Genomic DNA, 27,284 nt, shown 5'->3' on the forward strand with positions numbered 1-27,284 from the left:
AGGAAACCAGACAATTTAACTCAGAATAAAGCCAAACTACTTCAACTCTTGAATCTGAAAAATCCATGGAAGAATTATGTAATTCCTCTCCACTTCCAGCTTTGTTATTTGGGGTCTGTTCTTCTTAGACATGTTGTCCAATGATTGATACCAGGACAACTAAAGGTTAACAACAGACTGTCCTGACTCTCGGCTTGATGAGAGTGACACTGGATGCACAAATGTTGAGCTGATTAGAAACCTCCCCAATGTGCTGTGAATCAGCTGCACTTCTACATCACACTTCTTCACAAGTGCTACTGCCTTGTAACTGCATCAGGGGTAGTCCAATAGTCAGTCCGGTTACTCAGGAGTCTTTGCCAGAACAAAGAGCCTTGGAAGGGAGCTATGCTGTGATGGTTAATCTCCAAGTGGCTGGACTTGTAATTGTGTGGGAGACTGAATAAAAAGGAAAAAGAGGAAGCCAGCTGAGCAGCAGCATTCCTCTTTCTGCCTCATGAGGTACAGTGGAAGAGCTGCCTCATGTTCTGGTCATAGCAGAGCCTGTTGCCCATACCTTTCCTGTCATAATGTACTATGCCCACAAATAGTGAGCCAAATTAAGCCCATTCTCCCTTAAGCTGTTTCTATCAGAGCAGCAAGAAAAGAAATTGATACAGATGCAAAAAAAAGAACAAAGCAAAGCAGATCTCTTTAAGAAGGTCTCTAATGCCAGGGCTTAGGAGCTGCCCAAATTTATTTATAATAAGATTATTTTCTCGATTAGATCATATACTGACAATTTTATATTGAATTCAAAATTTAGGGAGATTCCCATCAGCTGTAACTTACTTGTTCTAGACTTACTATCTGCTGGCATAATATGGATTCCTTGTTTCATCAAATATAAGTATCCATGCAGCATTTTCTAAAATTTATTCCCTTTTATTTCCAATGAAAATCATAAAAGCATAGGCAGGACAATACTCATATATCAATGACAATAATAAAATATAAATTCTAAGCCCAGCCTATAGTACACACCTATGTTCCTAGCACTCAAGAGATAGACAGATAGATGCAGGAATATCAGAAGTACAAGGCTGTCCTCAGCTACATACTGAATCCTACACAAGACCCTGTCTCAAACATAAATGTATATACATATGTCAAATACTGATTCTGTGGGAACTATCCTTCATAATCTTTATTCAGACCTTATTAAAAAGCTATCAAACAGATCAGTTTAGCAGCCTGCTAGATTGTGATGGTCAAACTTGGCCAAATCTATACTTACTGTAATTTGATCATCTGTTTCTATTAACTACACAATGAGTTTCATTCAACCACAAATACTTTCTTTACAATTTTCTCTGATTTGTTTTCATAACCATGGTCAAACATACATGATTTACATGATCAGCCATCACAGTACTTCCAGAAATGGGAGGATGTACAGAGCACAAAATCACACTCCAGCCCTCCCACATAATTAGGGTAGACAGGCTCCTGAGGGACAGTCTCATGAAATTAAATCAGACATGCACAAGTCTCCAGAGAAGCACTTTCTATGCTGGCAGAACTGTTAGCCTCATGTGGGTCATTTCACAGCAGAGAGAACAGGCATGTCCATTGTGCATGCCATAATTACATTTTTCACAACTTCCTTCAATTAAAATCTTCATTTAAATGAACATCCATCTAGCAATAGAAGAATTTTTAAAAGTCATTATCTAATATGACCTAATGATGCCTTCCACTAATAAGATATTAGTTGGAAAATTGCTTCATATGTTTCTAAGAAATTACCAGCATAAGCTCTAACCAACATGTTGTGCAAAAGAAAACAAACTCGGTCACCTCACTTCCCAGTGTGTTTTACAAACTCCAGTCTGCACACCCACCAGAATCAGGGTGAAAGGGGGTTGAGCTTACTTTGCTTGTACTAGACATTCATTAATTATCTAAAGAGCTTGACTAAACTGATGCCTCTTAGCACATTAGAAGGGACAAAGAGGCTTCTAGTGCCTTGACTAAGTGTGGCTGAGATCCACATCTCAGACACACTCAATAGACCAGCAGTCCTAACCGCCACACTGTTCTCTGACTATTATGTTCAAGCAAGGAGAACAGGAACAGCACCCTGTGTCTACTATAAGAGCTGAGACATCCCATAACATCCTTGTTGGAGTCTTCCCCAATTTATAAGAACAGTTCATCACATAGGACACTCGAGAAATTAAGGTCTGAGTGAATCAAGATCTTAAAATATTGCTGGGGTGGGTGGGGTGGGGGTGCTGTTGATCTGTTAATATTTTTGAGGCTGGTCTCATGAACTGCCAGGTTTATCTCAGAGTCAACAAGGAACTAAGGCTGTCCCTGAACTCCGTATCCTACTGCGTGCTGCCTCTTCCCAGACTACAGGTGTGCACCACCACACCTGGCTCAAGATCATGACATCTAAATCTCCAAATGCTTTCAACTTCAAAAAGTTCTATTCTCAAGATCTGACCCTTGGTGTGGGAGAATCACAAAGGAAGAATCATAGAAGAAATTCCACTTTAACATACTGAGCATGGTGCTAACAAACAGACTCACACGGAGACACACAGAGCACACAGCTGGAACAGAAAGCAGAGGGCTAAACAAGAAACCAGAATAACTGGACAGGCAGCTGGCAAGTGCAGCTGATATGAGGGAACTCTTTCCTTTTCAAGTTTTGGGGCTGATGCTTAAAGTAGCCACTCTTAGAGATGCAATCCCTTCAACGAGTCAAAGGTACAGGAAAACAATTCACTGCCAACAAGACACAGAAGGGGAAAGCTTCTGAACTTTTTTGTTTGTTTGTTTGTTTTTGTTTTGTTTTTTCGAGACAGGGTTTCTCTGTGTGGTTCTGGCTGTCCTGAAACTCACTCTGTAGACCAGGCTGGCCTCTAACTCAGAAACCCGCCTGCCTCTGCCTCCCAAGTGCCGGGATTAAAGGCATGCGCACCACCGCCCGGCTCTTCTGGACTCTTTTAATCTTTTAAAAGAAAAAAAGAAGACAAACAGGATTTGATAAAATAATACCAAGTGTCACTTTCCTCCCCAAAGTAGATGGTAATATTATGTTTGTCTTTTAACCCTTTTGCCTTTAAAAATCAAACATTAGCTCTTACAAGGGGGCTGATCTTTTCTAAGTCAAGCTTCTGGTTTTTCATGGAAAAAGGGCATTCATGCATACCTGATACTGTGGGCATGATCTACAAATACACACACACAGTGAAACAGTAAAGAAATAAAAAGTGAAGATTAAAAAACAAACTCAGGAAAACAGGGTGCAGAGGAACAAGGAACCAATCAGGCAAGTTTAAAGCACACAGAGAAGGACTTGCTGAACCAAGAGGACAGGTACATAAACCTTTCGTTCCTTAGACCCTTTCTCATGCTATAGTCTTCAAATTTCACTCAACTTTTAAAACTCTTTCCAAAAAGTCCTACTTAATAAACATAAGTGGGTTCCAGTTTATAAGAACATGGGATCCAGATTGGTAGCCACGGGCTAAAGCTGACCAGATTTGTTTTGTTTGGACAGCACAATGTTTTATTTTGCTTTTTCACTGTAGCTTTGGGCAAGACATGCACACACACACCCCCAATTAGCCACGGTACCACCATTATTCTCATGGTGACCCAAAGAAACCACCCCTCCTGAAACGTCGAGAACGTAAACCGGTCCAAGAGCTTTGGCAGTTCATGAAAGGTTAAGCAGAGTTTCCAGACTACCCAGCATTTATTTCCATGCCTAGATACCCACCCACGAGAAATGAAAACACATGTCCACATAAACCACGTACACAGACAGCATTATTCACAAAGCCACAAGAACCGAAAACAACAGCTAAACAGGTATACAAGATGAAATCTATTTTTAAAAAAGAAGTATTAGTCAAAGCTATAGCAGGGATAAATGACACCTAAGGAAAAGAAGCCAATCACAGATCATTCAGTGGGCAATTCATTTACGGATGAATGCCTTTGAGAATTAGCCTCTAACTAGAGGTTGGGATTTTAGTCACATACCAGCCTTTCCACTTTTGGTGAAAGGCCAAAAGGGACAGTTCAACCATTTGACAATAACTATGCCTTTGTACTGAAAACCCTGATTTTAAAAAAAAAAAATCTGGATTGAAGCAGCAAGATGGCTCAACAGGTAAAAGCACTTGTTCCATAAACCTGACAACCCAAGTTCTATACCTGGAACCCACACAAAGGTGGAAGAAGAGAAATGACTCCTTAAAGTTGTTCTCTGACTTCCAAATACACCATGGCTCAGGTATACACACACACACACACACAGAGAGAGAGAGAGAGAGAGAGAGAGAGAGAGAGAGAGAGAGAGAGAGAGAGAGAGAGAGAGAGAGAGAGAGAGAGAGAGAGAATGCACACATACACAAAGTTCACTGGACCTTCCTTGTCTGGTGAATATAGACACAGGTGTACTGGGATGATGGCATACACTGACTGCATGTGGCATGCACAGATGTTCCCCATTTCCATCCAGAGTCCTGAGTCTCTTCAGGCTGATCCTTTTGATTTGTACCCTTTGTAGTGGCACAGTGCTTTCATTGTGTCCTTATGTTCTGACTCCTCCAAAGACAGAATGAACCCAGAGTCTCCTGCACACATTTTCCTTTTGAGCTACTACCAGCACCCAAAGAGCAGTGTTCAATGGATTGTTTCCCTGTATTCTGTGAACAGAATCATCAAACCAGAAAGGGATGAGGAAGCTACAGATTTATATATCCACATGGAAAGTGGATACAGCTGGGGACCAGTTAGGCTAGTGTGTTATGCAATCTTGTGAAGGACTGTGGCTTTTCACCTGTAGTCCAGGCTGACAAGGTGACCACTGTAAGAACTGAGTGTGGTACACTCAGCTGTGGGTAAAGCAGAGGAGGTGGTTGCAGGGGAGAGTCCCTAGAAGGAAAGGTGAGCTCAAGGAGTCATGCTTAATAACAGGGACACCTAAGGAAAACCGGTGAACAAAAGCGGTGCTGTATTCTTGACCATAGCACAAAATCTAGAGGAGAAAAAAGACTGGAGGATACTGAGAAAAAATAAGATAGCATCTTCTTTTGTAAGAAATAAATTGAGTCTGCAAATTAAGCTGAGATGTATACTCAGGGTTAGGTGCTAGTGCTGAAACAGTGGAGATGTCAGTCACCTTAGAAAACTGAGAAAGGGGCAAGTATAGATGTCCTCAAAATTTGTTCAAAAGAACACTATGCCGTGAGCTGTTACTATCTATGTGTGAAGAGAAAGCATATCATGCTCCAATAAATTGGGAAATGAGAGAATAAACAAACAATGCGGCAGAGTTCTTCACTGCAAGGTGTCATGGGTCCATTCACATATAAATGTACATCTCTAAACTGCTCAAGACAGAACCACTGCCTATAATTATCAGATACACAGGACATTTCTCACACTGTGGATACATCAGAATGCCAGTCTAAGATAGCAAAGCAGAGAAATGGAAAAAGGCTGTCAAGTGGCATTATTGGCCAAGCAGAATTCAGAGACTCACTGTTCCAGAGTGTAAACCACTGAAAAACAGAGGGGGTAAAAAGTTACATTTTAGACAACTATGTTTGGGAAATGGATTAAACATATGCATTATACATTAGTACATATTGTGTATAAACCTGTGGGAGGGGGAGGGGTTGCCAAGCCAGATTGCCAATTTGACTAGAACTGAAACCAACTAAGAATAAGCCATTAGGCAAACCCCTAAGAGATTTTCTTTCTTTCTTTCTTTCTTTTTTTTTTTTTTTTTTTTTTTTCCCTTAAAGTGTATTTACTGGAGAACCAGGACTCAGACATCACAGTGTGTGTAGAGGTAGAAAGATGCTTGTGGGGATGAGTTCTTTCACTACTTAGGTCCTGGGGACTGAACTCATCAGACTTAGATGAAGGTGTTTTTCCCCAGTGAGCCATCTCACCAGTCCTCTGAGAGATTTTCTTAACAGGTTACTTGAAGTGGGAAGTTCCAGCCTAGATGTGGGTGTCACCCTTCCAGTGGTGGCCAAATAAAGAGTGGTGTGAAGAGAAAGGCTGTGTGCAGTCTCCAAGTTCTTGGCAGCAGCAGTGTGAAGACAGCCACTGTTGGACCACCTATAGTGTGCCCTGTAAGCCAACTGACCAATTAATTCCCTTTCAAATTGTATCAGTTCTGTTCCAGAGTACCTGACTAATACAGACTAATTTGTAATACATGAATCTATGCAACACAACCCCTTATTCAAATAAAAACTAAACATTAGAATAGAAATTAAACAAGCAAATGAAAGGCAATCACTAGGTTCTTAAGAGTTTGTAAAACTGCTAAATCCCAGGCCAGGTGACGCCTTTAATCCCAGCACTCAGGAAATAGAGGCAGGTGGATCTGAGTTCCAGGTCCGCCTGGTCTACAGAGTGAGTTCCAGGATAGTCAGGGCTACACAGAGAAACCCCATCTAGAAATAACAGAAAACAAACAAACAAAATGTTTTTCTATATCCCTAAAGCAGAAGTTGTCCCTTGTGGCTTAAGGATTCCTGGGCAGCTCCCAGCTTTCCCAAGGGTCTGACAGTCAAAATTATTTTCATGATAATGCTAAGACACTGACCATTTAATTGTGTTGATATAAAAGCCAGAAGTGGCAAAACTAAAGCAGAAGCATCAGGAGTCTGAGCCTGGACAGGGCGAGCTCCAGGCCAGCCCAATGCTGGCACCTTATAAACAATGGTCCTCTAGTTGTTGTGTTCTTCACCATCATAAAAAACATAGCCTATAAAGAAAAGGAACCTTTTACAGGTAAGAACATCCTCGATAAACTACAGTGTTTATGGAGTTTGTCCTGACCCCTGAACAGACTCCTTGTTTGTGTTAAGATGGTGGAACAGAAAGAACAAAGCACTTGTTTGCAGAACCAAGTAGGAAACCAACTATCGGAACTGAGGGTTGAACTCTATCAGAATGTGTAGGACCATGAAAGGCAGCCTGGTTTCTAGTCAAGCACCAGCTAAAAACCACTGGAGACATTACTTACTATTGGAAGAAGGATCTCTGGTTTAGCTACTGAGTAGGAGCACCTGCCACCAAACCCAGTGACCTGGGTTCAATCCCTGGGAACCACATGGAAGAAGGAAAGAACCAACTCCTGCTGGTTGTTGACTTCTGACCTCTATGTGCATGGACACCTACATATACCCACACACACCATAAATAAATAGATAAAAACTTAGTGGGCTCTAGAGCCTTACATTACCCTTGAGCAGGAAACTGTGATAGAACTGACCTGTATGACCCACACAATGGACACACAAGGCAGACGTGCTTCCTCCTGGCTTGGTCTCCTTTGGGACACGTATCTTAGAACTGGTCACCAGATTATGAATTGCTGTCCTGCATATATCCTCAGATACACCTTCATTCAACAGGGGATATGAACTAACAGGCCTAATGACCAAGCCACTTCAAGATGATTCCAAACTCTGTGTTCAAGTCTTCCAGCCAGATCCCACATAGCATGGATCAGAGCAAGCCATCCCACTTGCACCCTGACTGGTCTCTTGGACCACAGAGATTGATGACTGTTGTTTGAAGCTGCTGTGCTTCTGAGGTTACAATATATAACAGAAACTTAATCCTTATCACTAAAGACATTAAGTGATATCTTCACCACCAGTAGCAATAAACAATTATAGAACACAATAAAATGCTTACCCAACACTAATTTGATCTTTGAAGAAAAACAATTCTATGAGATAGGTAAATCTGGTATCATAGAGATTTGGCTCAAGTAAGTTAAAAATAACTAGCTACAGGCCAGGCATGATGGCTAACACCTGTAATCTAACCACTCAGGAGGATAAGGCAAGAAGATTTCTGTGAGTTCCAGGGATAGCTTTGACTACAAAACAAAGCCCTAAGCAGGGGAGGAGCTATACAGTTACAGCTATGGAAGGACTCAATTCAGAATCTCTGAATCCAAGTCCAGCACTCATTAGAACTCAAGCCAAAAGACCACCACTAAGTGCCACAGCCACATTATCATGATATTTAGAGCATCTACTTTGCATGGGGCACCAGAGCAGAAAGTCTCCCCCTCCTAACCTAAGTCCAAGGTCAGCACAATAACATGGCAATACTAATGTTCCCCCATAAAACCCTTCTTTCCTACTTTACTCTGCTGTCTACATTGTCATTTTTTCCTAATTCACCTCATAATTATCAAAAACTGCCTAACAAAAACTACAAGCCAGAGATAGGTGTGGTGGCATACACCTATAATTCCAGCACTCAAGAGACTGGCAGCAGAAAACTGTAAATTCAAGGCTAGCCTGGGCTATAATGTAAATCTCCTTGTCTACTCCCCCTGGTTTCTATAATCTGAGCCCAGCTTATTTGATCTAATTAATTTCACTCCAATTTTTTTGAGAAAAACATAATCTCTCATCACTCTCTCCCAATTCACTTTCTCCCTCTTTCTCTTTTGCTCATACATTTGCCCAAATCCACAAGTGATGCTGAAACATTCATCCTCAGCCTGACAGTCAGGGTGTGCCCCAAAGAGTTAACAGAGCACAGTAATGAAGTCAGATGGTCTCCAGCCCGCCTGTACTTAGACCCTCTAAGGGCTGTAGGAAAGGTGGCCCCTGGAATGGCCAAAGTAAAAGCCACCAGGATAAGTCAGTGCACAGGCCCTCTCTTGCTGCCCACTGCCCGGTCCATCAGCCAACACCACCTGCTTGCGGCCCACCTCATCATTTCAGCCCTTAGTGCCTGCATGTCATGAGTTCCCCCTGTCCACCTGGCTGTCTGCAGCACTCCTGATATCCCTTCACTCATTGTCAGCCTGGGAACGGCTCCTGGTAGGCAGCCATGTGTAAGGAGCACCCTCATTTGTCCAGTAGCCACTGATGATTTCAGTGAGCATGGCATTGCTTCATAACTTACCGGGCATCTCCTTTGGAAAGATTGGTATTTACAGGATTCAGAATAACTTTGTTTGCTTCAACATCCACCACACATTTGGTATGTAAGTCAATTTCTGCAGAAAAAAAAAGTAAAAAAAAAAAAAAAATCATGCTTAAGAAATAAATAATTTCTGGGAAAGCATTTAACAGAAATCCCACAGTGTTCTGTGAAAACTATACTAAGAATAGACAAGAACTTTCTCAGTCTAATAAAGCTAACATCATTCTTGATAGTGAAGGGCTGGACAGCTTAACCTCCAACATCAGCACAAGGATATTTAGTGCTCAAATTCTACTCAGCTCTGCACTGGACATTCTGGTCAGGGCAGTCAGGCAAGAAAAACTAATACAGACATCCAGACTGGGAAGAAAGGAAGTCATGAATTCTCTATTTGCAGATGGTTCCATCTTATGTACTGAAAAGTCCTATAGGACCCACTAAAAAAAAGATCAAACAGTGTGTGTGTGTGTGTGTGTGTGTGTGCATGCGCGCGCTGTGTGTATGTGTATGTACTGTGTGTATACACTGTGTGTGTACATAATATACTTTTGAATATAGAAGTATCCATTGTGTTTCTATACACCAGCAATGGAAATATAAAAATCAAATTTTTCGAAAATTGTACTTAAAATAGCATCAAAAATTTTAAATTGGAATAAATTGAAAATAAATCAATTTGTATAATGAAAACTATCACAGTTGAAAGAGTTAAGGACTTAAATAAGTAGAAAGACATTCTACATTCACAAATAAAATCTTCACACTGCTAAGATAGCAATAACTCCCCGAGCACAAGGTTCACAACAGGGCCTGGGGCTATAGTGGCAAGAGCTCAGGAAACTGAGTAAATCCCTACATCCTTAGCAACATGGGTAGGGATGGGAATCAGATAGAGAAAAGACCAAACAAAACTAAAAAAAAAGCTTGCCAACTGTATCTATATACTAAGGGACTAGAATATATAGAGAACTCAACTGCACATGGAAATGCAGAAGGTAATCAAGCACTTAGGAGGAAAGGCAGACAGATCAGGAGTTCAAGAAAACCCTCAGATGAATAGGGATGTGGAGACCAGCCTAGTCAAGAAATACTCAAACAACGAAGTCTTACACTTCAATAACGATCAATAATCCAATCTTCAAATGGGCAAATTACCAGGACACCTCTCAAAACAGGTACAAAAATGCCCAGTGAGCACAGGAAGACATGTAGCACCACGTGATGTAAATGGTGTCACCAAACACCACAGAAAGGCAAATAAAACCACAGTGAGATGCCCCCTAACACCCACTCAGAGAACAATATCCAACAAGACAAAAACAAAGGTTGGCAAGGATGTGCAGAAGGCACATGACTGGCACACAAGTGGGCCAATCACTTGGGAAAACAGCTCAACAGTTCCTAACAGAGCTAAGCAGGGTCACCATACAACCCAGCAACTCTAGATACATGGCCAAGAGAAACACAGAAACCTGCATCCACACAAAAATTACTAGACAAAGGTTCATGGCAGTGTATTCTGTATAAAGTAGGAAAAAAAAAAAAAAAGTCCACCAAAGCAAAACACAGATAATGTGAATTATCACAGAATGGAACATTATTCAATAATTAAAATGAGTAGGGCCAGTGAGATGGCTCAGCAGGAAAAGGGCTTGATGGACAAGCCTGATGACCTGCATTCCACCCTTGGAACAACCCACAGTGGAAGGAAAGAATCAGCTCCACAGAACTGTCCTCTGATCTCCACATATGCAGGTTAGTACACAACAATAGGTGTTAAAGTAATAAAATGAATGAACTCCTGATGCAAGCCACTTGGCTGAGGCTTACAGTGACCTAAAAAAGACAGTCAAAGGCCAGTAAGATGGCTAATTGGCAAAGGCACTTAAAATGCAAGCCTGCAACCTGGGTTCCTTCCCTATTGCCCATGTAAAGGTGGAAGGAGAGAACCAGTCTGACCTTCACACAGGCACCATGGCATGCACACACCTGCACATACATGTCATACATACACATACCACCACCACTAATAATAATAAATTTTAATAGACAGTCACTAAGAACCACATGGTATGAGATTCCATTCAATCTGAGCACCCAAGTGGAGAAATGGACAAAAGAAAAGGCAGATGAGGGGTGTCTGTGCAAAGGAACGACTGTTGCAGGTCTAGTTTTCTTTCTTCAAGGTGACAGAATGTGTTCCTGAGTATACAGCTGAGCAAACCAGGAACCACAAAGTTGGCTACACTGTTTAGATGGAAATTGTGTCTGAGCACAGCTGTTTAAAGACTAGTCTGCCTTGTATTTATATTCTCTAGTTTTTATATTCTTCATTTGCCTGACCCAAAGAATGAAACTGCTTTAGCCTGCCTTACTCCCCACTGCCAAAAGATAAGCTCTCAGGAAAGGGGCTGTGCTCTGTGGACTCAGTTCCCAAATAAGCTTGGCCAAATGTCTATGTGGCAGTTATGATAAAGGACTTCCATGTCAGAGAAGCCAAGTTTTTATTCATTTTAACTTATATAGCAACTGCAAAAAAGCTCCTCCTTTGCCAGCCCTAAGTTAACTTTTGCATATCTACTACAATTTGATTTCTCTCCAGTTTTACCTAGATGTGAAAGACTAATTCCAAAAGGGAGGTTTTGCTCTGTGGTGGCCAGATAGTCTTGGCATCTACTTCCAATGCTTTGGGCTTCAGGCAGCTAGCTCTAAAGTCTCCAAAAGGAGACAAGAAAGGCTCGGCACTCAGGGGGCAACTTTTACACACTGAGCGTGTCCTGCTTCTGTGGGTTGAGCTTGAGGATGTATGGCCATGGAGATTCACTAATAGGCTTGCTCAGTGGTATCTGACCACACTGCATGAGCTGGCCCCTCACACAGATCTTGATTACACAAACACATCAGTAAAGCTCCGGAAGCACTGACTCAGAACCTACAATCTCACCGCCCACCACAAAGTCAGTGTAGCTTTGAGTTTGCTAAGAATGCCTGTTGACCTACCTGCAAAACTGGGTTTTTACTAAGAATGTACAACCAAATTATCTTGAACTGGGAGAGGGATCAAAGAATCTAAACATTTTCCTTCAACATCCACACACCTGTATGCTCTGCCCTGCTTGCCACCACTTTTTTTCAGACAGAGTATTACTTTCACCCAGGCTGGAATCAAACTCATGATCCTCTTACATCAGTTTGCCACAAGCTGGAATGCAGGTATGTGCTTAAACTCCTAGCAAACTCCACTCTCTTAACCGCTCTCCTCTGCAGCGCGTGCACACACACGCACACGCACACGCACACACACACATACGCACCATGTAGGTCATCAAATCCAATTAATAATTTGGAAACATTAAATAGTATGATTAAGAAGCTGGAAATTGTCATCACCAAGAATCACTTAGTAAGCCGGGCAGTGGTGGTGCACGCCTTTGATCCCAGCACTTGGGAAGCAGAGGCAGGTGGATTTCTGAGTTCCAGGACAGCCTGGTCTACAGAGTGAGTTCCAGGACAGCCCGGGCTATACAGAGAAACCCTGTCTTGAAAAACCAAAAAAAGAAAAAAGAAAAAAGAAAAAAAAAAAAGAAGAAGAAGAATCACTTAGTAATTAAAACATCGAACATAAATTCACTTTATCCCAAAGACACTGACATTTATAAATACCCCTATATGCCACTCAAAGGCAGCCTTTAACTCATAATTAGCTATCTGCAATTCTTTATTAGCTCAGAGCTTTTTGTTCATTCATTTATTTTTTTGTTGGGAATGGTTTTCTTGAAGCGGCATTTTACCCTGAAGCCCAGACTGGAATGCAAGGCCATCCTCCTGTTTTGTGTCACTGGAATGTTGGGATTACCAGAAATGAGAAGCCACACCCATACATAGCTCAGTATTTACTAAATAAAACTCCACCCCAATTCTGTCAACTGATGGACAGACTTAAGAGAGGATTTTCACAGGAGTGTTTAGAATGTGTCAGGGCTTACAGTCTAGGACATACACCCAAACAACCAGTGAGGTCTAGAGAGCTTGAAGGCTGGTTATCCAAGAAAGCATTTTAGGGGCTGAAGAGAAGGCTCAATGGATAAAAGCACTTTACTCAACATGAGAATCTGAGCTTGATACCCAACACCCACCTAAAAAGCTTAGCATGTTTGCAACAAAATGGCACACTCTGGGTTCAGTGATGGACTGCATCTCAAAAAATAAGGTGGGGAGTGACTGAGGAAGATGCCTGGCATCATCCTCTAGCCTCCACTTGCACACACAGACACACACCCATGTACATATATCACACAGTGGGGACAAGGGCTATATACTACCTCTGTGAAAATAAAGCTACAGAGGTCATTCAAAGCAGCATTATCCATACTCTCTGAAAGTGGAAGAAGCCCAAGAATCCATTATAACATGTATGTATGTATGTATACACACACACACATACACACACACACATACACATAAACATTATTCAGCCTTTAAAAACAAACAAATGTATTATATATTTTTTTGAGACAGGATCCCATGTAACCTAGGCTATATATGTAGCTGAGGCTGCCTTTGAACTCTCAATCCTCCTGTCTCTACTTCTAAGTGCTGCGACCACAGGTGTGTGATAGCACACCCACTTCAGGGTTGAACCTTGAGGTTACTGCTAAGTGAAACGAATGAAACAGTTACAGAAAGAACAGTACCAGAAGATTCCACTTACATGAGGTCCCAGAGTCAGATTCACAGAGACAGAAAGGAGAATAGTAGGATCAGCAGGCTGAACAGGAGTTAAGCAGTTAATAGTTGTACAATTTCAGGGGTTGGGGAGGGGGGTGTTTTGTTTTGTTTTGATGGGGTGCAGGAGGAGAGGCAGGGCCTCACACTGTAGCCCAAGCTGGTCAAAACACTTGCAGCAATCCTCCAGACTCTGCCTCTGGTCTCTACCTTCCAATTGCTAGGATTAGTTATACATCACCACACCTGATTGTACAATGTGAAGAGGCTCTCTCTGCTCATGGATGGTGATGATGGTAACTCAGTGTGAAATGTCCTTAATGTCTCGAGCCAATATACTTAAAATGGTTCAATTATTACCAAATACTAATCATTATTACAATAAATAATATGAGCACATTTATTCATAATAAAACCTAAAGTAACAAGATTGAGATTTGATTAACACTATGTCTGACAACCAATTAGAAACCTTCAGTAACACATTAAGTTTGTGTTAGGACTAAGCAGGCTTTATAATCCTCAGGACCATGGGTACTTTGATGTATTTCTAAGCCTTTTAAAAAAAAGCGGGGCAGGAGATATACTATATTAGCATTAAAGGCCCTCAAACTACTGTAGGTCAGTATTCCCAAACAGGATGCCTTTCTACATCAAGTTATTCATGATATTGACTATCAACAGCTGACCTCAGCTTATTCAGCCAGTGTATTAGTCACTCTGTAAGAGTGAGCAGTCATTTGAAACAAGTCTTTCTTCAATGTACAAATCAGCTGTAGCTTGTACCCCAATGACTTCATATTAAAATACAGGCAGGGCCTGGGACACTCCCTTATGTAACTCCTGTTCTGTCTGAGGAAATGGATCTTTCACTTGTGAGTGAAGTATCAGTGATGCCCACTTGGTAATCTGCCTTTCTGATTTCCAAATCAGATTGCTCACACCCAAATACAGAGACCCTCCCCCCTCTTCTTATCAGGCATGTCATTAAAAAAAGCTAGCCCTAAGTGAGTCTTTAACACCTCTAGTGCCCATTTTATAAAGAAAGATAATAAATTACTTATGAAATTCACTTTTTAATTTTAAAATCTGCAGGTAATGTGTGGTCCTGTTTTCAAGTCCCAGCCCTTCATTTATCTACACAGCTTATGGAAGCGGCTTATACTTTTTACTTGCAAGTTTCTGGACTCCTCTGACTGTGGTCCAGTGTTCTAGATCGGGAGCTAAAACTGGCAAGACCATGTAAGTAAAAAGCAAACTGGGAGTTGGCAAGATGGCTCAGAGGGTAAAGGCACCTGCCACCTAATCAGAAGATCTGAATTTGATCCCCAGGATGCACATGGTGGAAGAAGAAAATTGATTCCTACAAACTGTCCTCTGACCTCTGCATGTGCTGTGGCACACGTGTTGCTCCCCAATAAATACATGTCATACTTTTAAGGAAAGCAAAATGGCCTTCCATATGTAAGACATATAAATACATATTAGAAGAAATCTCTACCTTTATATATTAGTGAATATCAAAATCTACTCAACTAATAAATGACGGCAATTGACTGAGCTCTACTATGGGTGAGCACTGAGGAGATGAAATAAGAGATGATGTGGATCAAGGAAAAAAGGGGACAGCATGAAAAGTTTCAGAAATTTTATTTGGCCCCGAAAACAAAATATACACACTCAAAACACAAGATTTGGAAATGGGTGATTAAAACCCTCTAAGACAGGGCTGCAAGAACAGCTCAGTAGCACAGCATCAGCACAGCAGTGCAAGGCCCTGGGTTTAATCCTTCGGCCCTGCCAGAGAAAAAGGTGTACATAGCACATGTGAGCATTGCTGGGGAGAAACTGAAACCTCCATGCACTGATGCAGGAATGTGAAATGATACTGGTACTTTACAGTAAAGTTGAACAGTTTCTCAAAAATTAGAACTGGTGTATGCCAGATCAACTCCACTCCTGTATTCATGCATACGCAAAATAAGTATCCACACTTCCATACAAAAACTTATACACCAGCCAGGTAGCACAGCCTGCAATGTCAGCACTACAAGAGAAGGGATACAGAAATGAGGATGAGCCACAGAAGACCCTGAATCCAAAAGCTGAATTTACCTCAGGCACTTAATCCCAGCATTCTGGAGGCAGGGGCAGGAGGAACTCTGTAAGTTCGAGGCAGATGGGTCTACAAAGTGAGTTCCAGATAAGACAGAGATACATAGTGAACCTACATCTCAAAACAAACAAACAAACAACAATAAAACCCATACACAAAAAACACAAAGAAACAAAAAAATCAAAAAGAAAAACCCAAAGGCACACTGCATGTTTATAGCAGCTTGACTCGTAATAGCCAAAAGATGGGAACAAAGCAAATGCCCATCAACTTGTCAGTGAATAAACAAAACAAGGCACAATCAAATAGTATTCAGACATAAAAAGAATGGAGTTTTAGTTCACGCTATACAGCATGGGTAAGCCCTAAATTCATTATCCCAACTGGAAGAAGCCTGTTCCATGTTGTATAATTCCATCTCTATGAAATGCCAGGACAGGAAAATCCAGAGACAAGACAGGATTAGGGAATGGGAAGTGGTTGCTTTTTGGATGGAGCAATCATCCTGGGACTGAACAGCAGTGACAGCCACACAGATCTGAATGTCCTAAAACATTGAAGGGTATAATTTTGGTACATAAACTTATCTAATTTTTAAAAGGAAGAGCCAGGCACATGCCTGCAGTCCCAACTATTCAGGAGGCTAAGGCCAGCCAGGACAAGATAAGAAGGGGTAAGAAAGCAGAGAGAAGGGGAGGGGAAAAAACTACTACCCTACTACCCTCAATAATATATAAAATATTGCTGGAGTCCTTCAAATGCCTTACGTTTCCTTTCAGACAGGATTCATTGTGTTCCAGCTGACTGCCAAGGATAACCTTGAAGTCCTCCTTCAACGGGGACTACAGGCTTACAGCACCACACCCATTTTATATGGTGCTGGGGTGGAAGGCAGGCTCTATGTACGCTCAGCAAGCCCTGCCAACAGAGCTGTATCCACAGGCCTCCTCAAGCTTCAACATTCTCTACACTGTCTGACTGTTTCAGCTCACACAATTCTCACTTTCAACCTTTTAATCTTTCCAAGAAAATGAAGCTCTCTGGTGCCTTCTCGTTAGGAATCATCTTCTTCCTCCCACATTTTAAAGCTTTCCCTCTCCATCCGCTTTCTGTGTATAACTGGACCAAATGTCTCCCAGACTTTAAGAAGAAGCTAAATAATTAAGAGGCTGAAAAGGCCTAGTGCTGGCTGCCTGGCCCTCTAGACCACTCCTTTGCCTTCCTGTCCCTGAGGAACTGACAGAATATTCATGTAGACTCACAGTCTCAATATTGGCATATGCTCAACATACTGCTTACACTCCACTCCATCACCAAATCATCCATCTATTTAGGTTATGTTATTCTGAAAATTACCCTCAACACCACAAGGCCAAAACAAATGGCCACTCCTGTGACATCTGACTGCAAACCAATTATTCTGTGATACATTTTGTCTCCATGGTCTTATACAGCATTACTGCCACCTTGGTTCTCTTGAGTCCCTCTTGGCCTCTGTGACCTCCTCCTCCACACAGGCCCTAATGTAAATTTTCTCTTCTATAGTAATGACTCCAGGTCTCTACAGATTCATAATCCCTGAGTTTTAGAGTCCCTCTTACACAACTGCCTTTGTCCACTTAACTACGGTAACCACTGAGTTTCTTCCCGGCACCTGCAACAGCTAACTCTACAGGTGCAGATCGAGAACCTGGCACATCACCATTGACTCAAGCTGGCTAATGACTCAGAGCAGGGTTCATCATCTTGAACACTTCCCCCAAAACCTGCCTCTCCTGCACTTCTTGGCTAGAGCCACCAGCATGCACCCAGTCATCTAAAGCAGACCTGAGATAAATTCGGTAGGCTCAGTACTCCTCAGATGAACACCATCTGAACTCACTTCATTTGTAGCATTCATCTGAACCCCCCCTACATCACCATCATGGGCCTTGGAGGCAAGGAAGACAGCCAGGACTGTTAGCAGTGCATCCTCAAACCCAAGCCCTACTGCTCTACAACTGTCAGTACTGTCTAAGCATCTGTGATCATGAACTGATCATGAATAGGCCTGTGCTACCTGCCGTTACCCCTTTGGTCAAGGATAGTGACTTACCAACATGGTTACTTGTGCCTGTGTTTACTCTCATCACTAAGGATGCTGAGGTAGGACCATTGTAAGTTTGAAGCCAGCCTGACTGATTAGGTTGTACAGTGACACCTTATGCAAAGGGAAGAAAGACCATGCCTCTCAGAATTGCCAGGTTCCTCTGACTACCATCTGTCTTCAGATCTGCCTGGCTCCTGTGAGGCCCAGTAAAAGCCCAAGTTCTGATGGCAGGTCCCAAAAATACTAGTTTGATTATCCTATGAGGCTAATCCCCTTCTCTGGGATTGTGAAATACAGCAATTCTACAAAGACATTTCAAGGTTCGGCTTGACAAATACAGTAAACGTAAAAACTAGAGGTGGGCCTGGTATGGCAGTGCACACATTCAATCCCATCAGATGAGAGGCAAAAGCAGTCACATCTCCTGTGAGCTTGCTCAAGGCCTTGTCTACATACCAAGTACCAGAACAGCCAGGGCTACAAACTAAGATTCTGTCTAAACAAACAAACAAGCAAAAACCAGAGCTAGAACTGTGCACCAGGTGATAGTTTATGTTTAGTTTCAGGCCCCAGAACAAACAGCTGAGGTGCATATTTTACATACCAGAGCAGACCTGCACTCCAAGTTCTCCCAACATCCCTCAGTCCCTACCTGACACATCCAGCCCTCTATCCTGAACTTCCATTCCAGCCCAGAGGCTGGGCTGCTCTTCCCTATATAATCCAGACATTTTGGTCTCTTGCCCATCTTCGTCCCTCTCTGCCTGAGGCTGGCGCTCTCTCTCTCTCTCTCTCTCTCTCTCTCTCTCTCTCTCTCTCTCTCTCTCTCTCTCTCTCCCCTCCCTGCTGTCTCCCTTCCCATGTTGACTTCCCTGGTCTCCTTCCTTGGGCCCAGTGAATTCGCTCACCAGAGAACAATTTCCCAATAAACCCGCTTATATATATATACTCTAATCTGGCTTCAACTGGCTCATTGCAGTGGTGCAGAATAACTTGGTACAAGTATACACCAGCACTTGGAAAGCTGAGGCAGGAAAATGGCAAGTTTGCAACCAGTCTGGGCTACTTAGTGAGATTTCTTGTCTTGAGAGGAAAAACAAAAAACAAAAACAAAACCAGTAAACTCTGTAACTCACAATAGACAACAGAAACCCTAGGACTGGGCTAATGATAAAGCCACACGAAACATTAAAGGCTCTGGATTAGAGACCCAGCAACAAACAGGAACTCAGCACAGCTTCTGGAGCAGGTCTTTGGAAGATCACTATCAGAAGACCAGCTAGATAATCCAGGCTACAAAAAGTGCTTACTGCAAAACCTGACAGAGTTTGAGTCCCTGGACCTACACATTGGATGGAGAGAATCAACTTCCACAAGCCCCAGCACTCCAGAAGAAAAACAGAAAAAGTACTTATTATAGTTTTTCTTCAACCAATACTTGATCTGGATAGGTTAATAAACACCATTTTCTAAAGCTTCCTACAGCTTGCATGAGTGAAAACCACTCAGTCACGGATCTTCTTATGCTTCCCCACAAGGCACTGCTCATCTCTGCCAAGTTTGTTCAGAGAACATGTCCTGCCATCAGTGAGCAGGGATCAATATATCCATTTCCACTCAATAAATGCCTCGATTCATCTCCTTAATAGCTTTATCAGTGCCTTCTCCCACATTCAGAACTGAAGTAAAAAGTGAGGGATTAGTCACGGTTTTATGGAGGCCACAGAGAAATGGTAACACAGGTTGTAACAAAGTTGCCTGTTAGAGGCAGCACCTTCAGCAAAGGGCTCTCGTCCTCTGTATGTATACAGACCCAAGTTTCAGTCCCTGGACTGACAGCAGGAACAATGTTGTAATGGTTGGGGTGTCTCACTGGATATTGGCACATCAAGCAGATGTCAGCAAACAACTACTTTCTGTTTCAGCAAGCAGTCAAAAATTCCCAGCCTCAGCCACCTGTGGTTCCACGTTTGTCAGATACCTTTCTGAAAGATCCAAAGCCTTCCTGTGACCAATCCCAAGGTCAAAAGCACCTTGCTTGGCCCCTCACTTCCTAGAGAACTCTTCCTATCTCCTCCTCGATAGGCAGGACCTTCTAAGTAAGTTTCCCATTTCTGAGTTGCCTCACGTCTTCAGAATCAAGGCTACTTGAGCATGGCCAGCCTCACCTAGTTTCATTTCTATCAAGTAGGTTTTAGACTTGCTCAGCTATGGCAAGGAATCAGCCATCTATCTAATCTTCTGAGCTTGCCTTGCAACCCAGCAATCTTTCTCCTTCATGCCTGGGGCCACATGAAGTTCTAAAAGTCTAAAGAGAGCTCCAGACCAGCCACCAAAGCTGACTTCTGGCCTAGCTGTCCCGTGCTCCTCCTAGACCTCCTCACCACTTCCTCCAGTCTACCCTTCAGAATCCTCCTTTGGAACAGGCCAATCTAGTCTCTGCTGCCTAAACAGGCCTTGCTCATTCTTGCCTTTGTGCTTGGCTTCCTCCTCAGAGAACCAAGGTCTAACCCTCCCACCCAGGGAAATCATAGGCCTCCTGCTGGGAATGTTTTGTAACCCAGATCTGCCCTCCACGGTGAGGTCTTCCCTAATCACCAGGCATGCAGAAGTCTTTCACTCCTCTAAATTCCTAAGTGTCCCTGTCACTCACCTGGCACTTAATAAGTAGCACTGAGCTCTACCTGTTTATCTTTTCATCGTCTCTCCTCACATGACAGTCATTTCCTCATGCAGAAACCATACAGCACACTTGAAGACACAGACAACACTGGACAACAAACAAGGTCTTTGGCAAAATCCTCTCCACAAGAGCAATGTATTTCCTTTCTCGGCTTCTTCTAGCCCTGGTCCCCTGTGCTACATGGTTTCCATTTAAGGGCCTCACAAATAGAGTCATTCTTAGTTACACACAGGGGTTCAAGTTCTGCTCTCCTCACAGCATGTCTGTCTTGTTTGGCACCACCTTTAATGCCTACATCATAGTCCCTCCACTTTACCATCCAGACCAGGACTTCTGGAAGCGCTGACTCTTTTAAACATAGTCTCTGACTTTTTTGTGTTTTACCTTTAAACGATGCAGAATGCAAACTTTAAACTCATTGGAAATACCCTCTGAAATAGAGTTATCACACATGCTCAGGAACACCTGACAATCCTTCTGACTCGACTTCTAGCATAATTTTCTGTTCCATTCCTTTAGCAAAAGTCTTTTCCAAACACTTTATAATGGTTTTATTTTTCCTGACTAATCTTGCACATATTTTTAAACTGGCAGTTCCTTGATTGAAGCTCCCATGCAATCTAGTGTGAGCTAGAAACCTGGGAGTAGTCAATATTCATTTACCTAATAAATGTTTTTTTAAACTACCCAATGTAAAATATCAAATTCCTGAAAAAGGAGACTGTCCCTGATCTAATGGAACTTATGCTTGGAAAACTTTCAGAGAGGCTGAGGAGATGGTTCAGTGGTTACAAGCACTAGCTGCTTTAGCAGAGGACCTGAAGGTTCAGTTCCCAGAACTCATATAATAGTAATAGGCAAAGTCATACAGCCTATTACTCCAGTTTGAGTAAATCCAACATCCTCTTCTGGCCTTTTTGGATAATGTACACATATGGTGTATATACATGTATAAAGAAATAAAAACTCATGCACATAAAAAAAATAAAGCCTTTCAGATTACTTATAAGATATGAGACGGTCTTCTGTGCAGTATGTGGAAGAATGTAAACGTATCTGCTGAGTTGTACAATCTAAAAGAACAGACAAAAACTAAGCCTGATAGAATAAGACTGTAATACCAGCACTCAGAAGGATAGCCTCAACTACACAGCAAGTCTGAGGCTAGCCTGGGTCACCTAACCCAATCTCAAAACAATACAAAAAAAAAAAAAGAGGGATATCCTCTGCAAATACAAGTTCAAGATCTTTTAAGAAACAATGTCTACCCTTTCCTTAGCAGGTTAGCTTCCTATTTCAATAACTAGAAGCTGTAATGTTAAGGCTATGTAAGAGTACACACACATGTGAGCACAACACCAGCATGAAAACATTAGTGTATGCAAGGCCCTGGTTAAGTCCCCAGTATCACCAAATGAAAAAAAGATAGAAAAAAGAGGCCAGGAGGAAGGAAGGCTGGTTGGTTAGCAGACAAGGATTTAGGGATTTTTTTGCTTTTTTAAAAAAGTAATTTTACTATGTACACAACCCAGACTCACCTCAAACAGAGATCCTACTGCCCCCACCAAGTTCTAAGATTACAGAGACACACACACACACTTCCTTTCTTTATCTTGACAAATTAGCCACTACAACTCTAGCTATCATTAAATTGGAAACTACCACTTGATATTCAATTAAGTTTTCCATACCCACAGACAGTTGAGCAGAAAAGCTGAAGCCTCTTAAGCACAACCAGCCACTGAATCACACTAGAACCCACCCCTACGCCGAGGAGTCCTGGAAACCTTCAGACTTCCTTCAAAAGACACCAAAAGACACAAATGTCACTCAAACAACAGAGCCTATGATCAGAAGTACAACCCAATGACCCAGTCTCAGCCTGTCTCCATGTCAATCCTCAGGATGCTTCCTGCACATACACACTAAGTCAGGAGCACCCAGGACGAGCCCCAACTACTTGACAGCCATATGCTATCACTTAAAACACTACATTCCCCAGAAGTAGTAATGTTTAAATACAATTCTTTTTGAACTCAGCAAAAAGGAGCTCAATTTTGTTACTGCCTTTTCATAGGAATTCAAGATGCCAACTTAGAAATAACAAGCTTTAAGATTCCTCTCTATGATATTGCATAATAACCTGAGGATAAAGAAATTATCTGTGATGTGCACTGGAAACAGAAGATAGAATAAGCGAAGAGACTAGAGGGCAGTTGTCACTGGAGAACGGGGCTAAACTGTAAACATTCATTTTAAAGTGAGTTCAGCCAGAAGTGGTTGGTGCACCCCTGCAATGCACTCAGGAGGCTGAGGGAGGAAAATGACTACAAGTTCCAGGCCACCCTGGTCCACACAAGAAGACTGCCTCGAAATAAATAAATGAGAAAAAAAAATGGGACTGAGGAGATGCCTGGGTGACTGGCTGAGCTCGGATGGTGGTTCAGTGGATAAAATACAAGTGAGGACAAGAGTTCAGATCCTTAGCACCTATGAATTAAAAAGAAAAGAAGGGTCAGGTGTTGTGATGAATGTCTTTAATCTGGACAGAGGCAGGCGGATTTCTATGAACTTGAAGCCCAGCCTGGTCTGCAGAATGAGTTTCAGGGCAGCCAGGGATATGTAGAGAGACCCAGTCTTGAAAAAAAAGAAAAAAGAAAAGGAAAGAAAGGGGGAGGAAGAGAAGGAAAGAGGAAGGAATACAATCTGCAATACAAGGAACAGCTAACATGGACTCTACAGCGGACATCATTCAGTGAGTGTCTCAAAACTCTGAGCATTAGTAACAGCCACTGTCAGAATTACAAGCATAGCAAATTAAAGACAGCAGCTTCCTCCTAGTAAGAGAAAACAAGGAAGAGCCGGGCTCTAACTATCTATGCCAAGCCCTGCTATGGTGGCTGGCTAGAGGCCTCCTTCAGCACTGACATTTCCAAGTGTTTTGCAAAAAGGAAATTTTAAGAATGTGCTGAACCCGTCCTTTCCGAATCATTCCCAGATAAGTTGGATTTCATTTGACTGTTTTTTCTTTTCTTTCTTTCTTTTTTTAATTGCGGTGATAATCCCAATGAGCTTGAAGTGATCGAAAATAAAGATGTCTGGATACTCAAAAATGGAAGAATTGAAAACTTTCAGACTTCTAAGCTACTCACTCTGTTTTGTGATAACCTGGACACAAGGAGGCAGTTAGCTGAGAGCTTAAAAAGTTAAGTCTTGAGGGGAAAACTTGCCTCATAGACTTAAGGAGGTCCAAGCAGGCAAACCAATGCCAAGAAAACAGAGAAACCAACTTCCTACAGAACAACCAACCAAAGAAATCTTTGTTGACTGTTGCACCTGTTTATCTCAATATATACACAAAAGGGCAAAGAGATAGAAAACCTATTTCCTACACACTTGATTTTGAACACAGTAAAACAAACTAGAAACCTTAGAAAATGAGTCCTGCACTTAAAAATAATTCAGCTAGTCAGTAGTCTAAATCAATTAACTGCAATTCCATCTCCTGGGAGCACAGCAGCAACATCAATAACAAGACTTGTACATAAAGTGTTTTCAAACACATCACCTCATTTTAAGTACCCTGCCCAGTCACCCTCTGGTGAAGCCGCAAAAACAAAAACCAGCTACTCTCCGGACTCAAGTTGGGCTTTTCAGTCCTTCTAACTTGGACAGGCGATTTACGTGTCCTGGGTTTATCTACTTTCTCTACCCTCCCTACAGACTTCAGAGCATGTCTGAAAGATACAATTTCCCAAGAATCTTGGCACTGGGGCTATTTATTGTTGAGATGATGACTATCACTTCAAGCAAAGGAAAAAAAGAAACCTCTCGACAATCATAAACCAGAAAGAACTAAGAAGGCACGTCCTCCTTTTTCTGCAAACAGCCACAAGGTGCACGTTCAAGGGATGGAACCTGGAAAATCGAAAAGTGGGGCTGTCCGCCCTAAGAGCTGCGTACATAGGAGGGCTGGGAGGCCGGAGCTGCCCCAGGCCTGGTGAGCTCGGTGACAGCTGGTGGGGCGGAGGGCTGAGGGCCCGACCGCGCCGTCGAGGGCGCACGCGCGCTGAAGGGAGCCCGCCGAGACCCCCGGGACGCCGAGACTCTACCACCACAGGCACCTGTCGCCCCCGGCCCGGGACAAGCGCTCACCTCGTCGGTTCATTGGCCGGACCCGTACCGCCACTTTCACTTTGGAGTCACCCATCGTGCTGCTGCCGGTGTTCTCACTGCACCTCCGTCTACCACGGCCACCGGACAAACTCTCCGAGGCCAACCCGGCGGGCGGGGGCTGTGGGGGAAAAGGGGGCGGGACCGGCGAGGGGCGAGGACCGGTGCGTCCCGGGGCATGCCGGGATTTGTAGTTCGCACAAGGCGGGCCGAGGCGCTGGCGGGAAAATTCGCGCGTCGCTCTCTGGAACTTGTAGTCATCTGTCGCCGTTTTACAATCGTACCGCCGTTCCTGCTCCTCCCTCTCCTTTCCTCTCCTTCTCTTTCTTTACTTCTTCCTCTTTTCTTCTTTCTAACTTCCTTCCCGTATATGTGTGTGTGTGTGTGTGTGTGTGTGTGTGTGTGTGTGTGTGTGTGTGGGTGTGGGTGTGTGTGTGTACACATGTGGGAGCGTGTGTCAAAAGACAACTTTCAGGAGTCAGTTCTCTCCTACCTACCTTGTGGATCCTAGGGATGGATTCAGATCATCAGGCTTACCAGCCAGAACCTTTACCCGCTGAAGCAGCTCAGCGGCTGTGTCTGGAGCTTTGTTATAGTTGTTCATTCGGTGGGTGGATGGGTTTTCTTTTCTTTTTTTTCTTTTTTTTTTTTTTTTTTAATGTGTATGGATGTTTGCCTGAATGTATGTCTGTGCCAAGTTCAGAAGAGGGCATCAGATCCCCTGGACCTAGAATTACAGATATTGTGAGCCACCACATAGAGGCTGAGAACAGAACCCAGTGAACCATCTCTCTAGCCCCTGTGCTAGGGGTTTTGATACAGGTCCATACAAAGTTGCTCAAATTGGTCTTGTACATTCAGTCTTCCTGTCCTACCCTCTGAAGTAGCTGGGATAACAGGCCTGAGGCCTCTAGCCTGCCTCTGTATCTAGCTAGCCCTAGCTGTTCTGTAAACTTACTCAGTAGACAGGCTAGTCTCCAACTCAGAGATCCACCTGCCTCTGCCTTCTAAGTGCTGGAACTGATGGGTTGCACCTCACCTCACCTAGATTCTGCACGACTCTTAAGCTCCAGCGATTTGTCTTAAGACCAAGGTGTGCAAGAGCTGACCCTTCATCTGAAAGCCTCTTCCTCTCTTTTTTAAAACCTTAGGGTTTGATCCTTGGTTTTAACGATATTCTCTGACTGACTTGCCCACCTCTGTTTCTTTGCTGACTTATGCTTCAGGATAAATGGATGCATTCAACCTTGACCACAGCCTCTGAATCCTCTGAGTCATAACCTTGGGTTATGGAAACAAACTTAACTCAAATCCCACTCATTTGCCAACCTGTGGTCATGGTCAACTTATTTGGTGGCTCAAATTTCATCTTTTTTAATGTGTAAAATGGAGACCCTGTGTCACCCAACCTCCAGTGAAAATCCTTGGTACATTTATTGTGTGAGTCAAGGAAACCAAAGTGTAAATACTGTTTATCAGCCTCACAGAGACTGCTGGCTGGAGGTTTGTGCACCAAGTCTATCTTGCAAACATGTTCTGTTTAGCCAACACAAAAGTCAGATTTGGGGGTGCATCAATGGCCCTTACTATATTAGGAACACTAGGTCAGTGTGAATAGCACTGGACATACTGTAATCCCAGCGCTCAGTTAACTGAAGCAGGAAGGTTGCCATAAATGGAGATGAGTGAGCTAGGCTACAAGCTCCTCCAGCCTCGGCCTTCCCAACTACTGTGATTACAGATGTGAGCTTCAATGCCCAGCCCCCACTCTAGCTTCTTAAACAGGGGCAGTGAGATAAGAAAAAAGGTTATGCAGTTTCAATTGGAAATTTTATTTATGTGGACATTCAGGACAAAAGCCCTGAGGAACTGTGAGTAGTCTTTCTTCGGACTCAAGGTCTCTTTTGACTCCTCAGTGAAGACAGAAAAAGATTTTTAAGGCCTGCAAGTCACCCAGTGACAGGTGAGAGAGGAAAGACAGCTAGCTGCAGGTTGTAACCTGCAGCCTAGAGAGCCCCAGGGGCTCCACAGCCAGATAAATCAAATCTGGAGCTGATCAAGTCCATATGCTCTGGGGTGCAGTAGGTTGCCAAGAGGAGGGAAAGCCCTAGTTTCTGTGTAGTCACCTTTGAGGGGACTGGGAAGAGAAGGAAGAAAAGCACTCTATACCTTTGTTTTGTAAATGGAATCTTGGATAGTGTAGGTGTTCTGCAGAGGTTCAAAATAGCTGTGAGATATTGTCAGTTAACTGGGTCTAGGAGAGCCTTCTTTTATGCCAGGACAGCCAGGGCTACACAGAGAAACCCTGTCTTGAAACCCACCCCCCCACCCCCCACCCCCCAAAAAACCTTATTTTCTTGTTTTCTTTTTGTTCCATTGATTTGGCAGTTTCTGATGCTAAGGAACCTTCCTTACCAATTCTGTTTCTTTATTTCTTTTGGGGGGGGTTGTTTGTTTGTTTGTTTGTTTGTTTTGCTTTGCTTTTGAGACAGTCTCACTTCCAGCTCTGGCTGTCC

General features: G+C 42.9%; 1 protein-coding gene across 3 annotated transcripts in view; it reads right to left on the minus strand.

Annotated features, from left to right (window-relative positions):
* The window catches only part of Kif13b (kinesin family member 13B), a 146,889-nt gene extending 121,983 nt beyond the window's left edge, over positions 1-24,906 (minus strand). For all 3 annotated transcript variants that reach the window (XR_013109314.1, XM_034497345.2, XM_034497344.2), the window contains exons 1-2: positions 24,751-24,906; positions 8,962-9,055 (exon numbers count right to left, since the gene is read on the minus strand). Coding sequence is in view for 2 of the 3 variants with exons in the window: in XM_034497345.2 (XP_034353236.1) it covers positions 8,962-9,055; positions 24,751-24,805 (149 nt within the window). In the remaining variant the exon portion in view is untranslated. The remainder of the gene's footprint in view (positions 1-8,961; positions 9,056-24,750) is intronic.
* Positions 24,907-27,284: the final 2,378 nt, after the last annotated feature.

Source organism: Arvicanthis niloticus, chromosome 3 (assembly GCF_011762505.2).
Source record: "Arvicanthis niloticus isolate mArvNil1 chromosome 3, mArvNil1.pat.X, whole genome shotgun sequence".
Lineage (NCBI taxonomy): Eukaryota > Metazoa > Chordata > Mammalia > Rodentia > Muridae > Arvicanthis > Arvicanthis niloticus.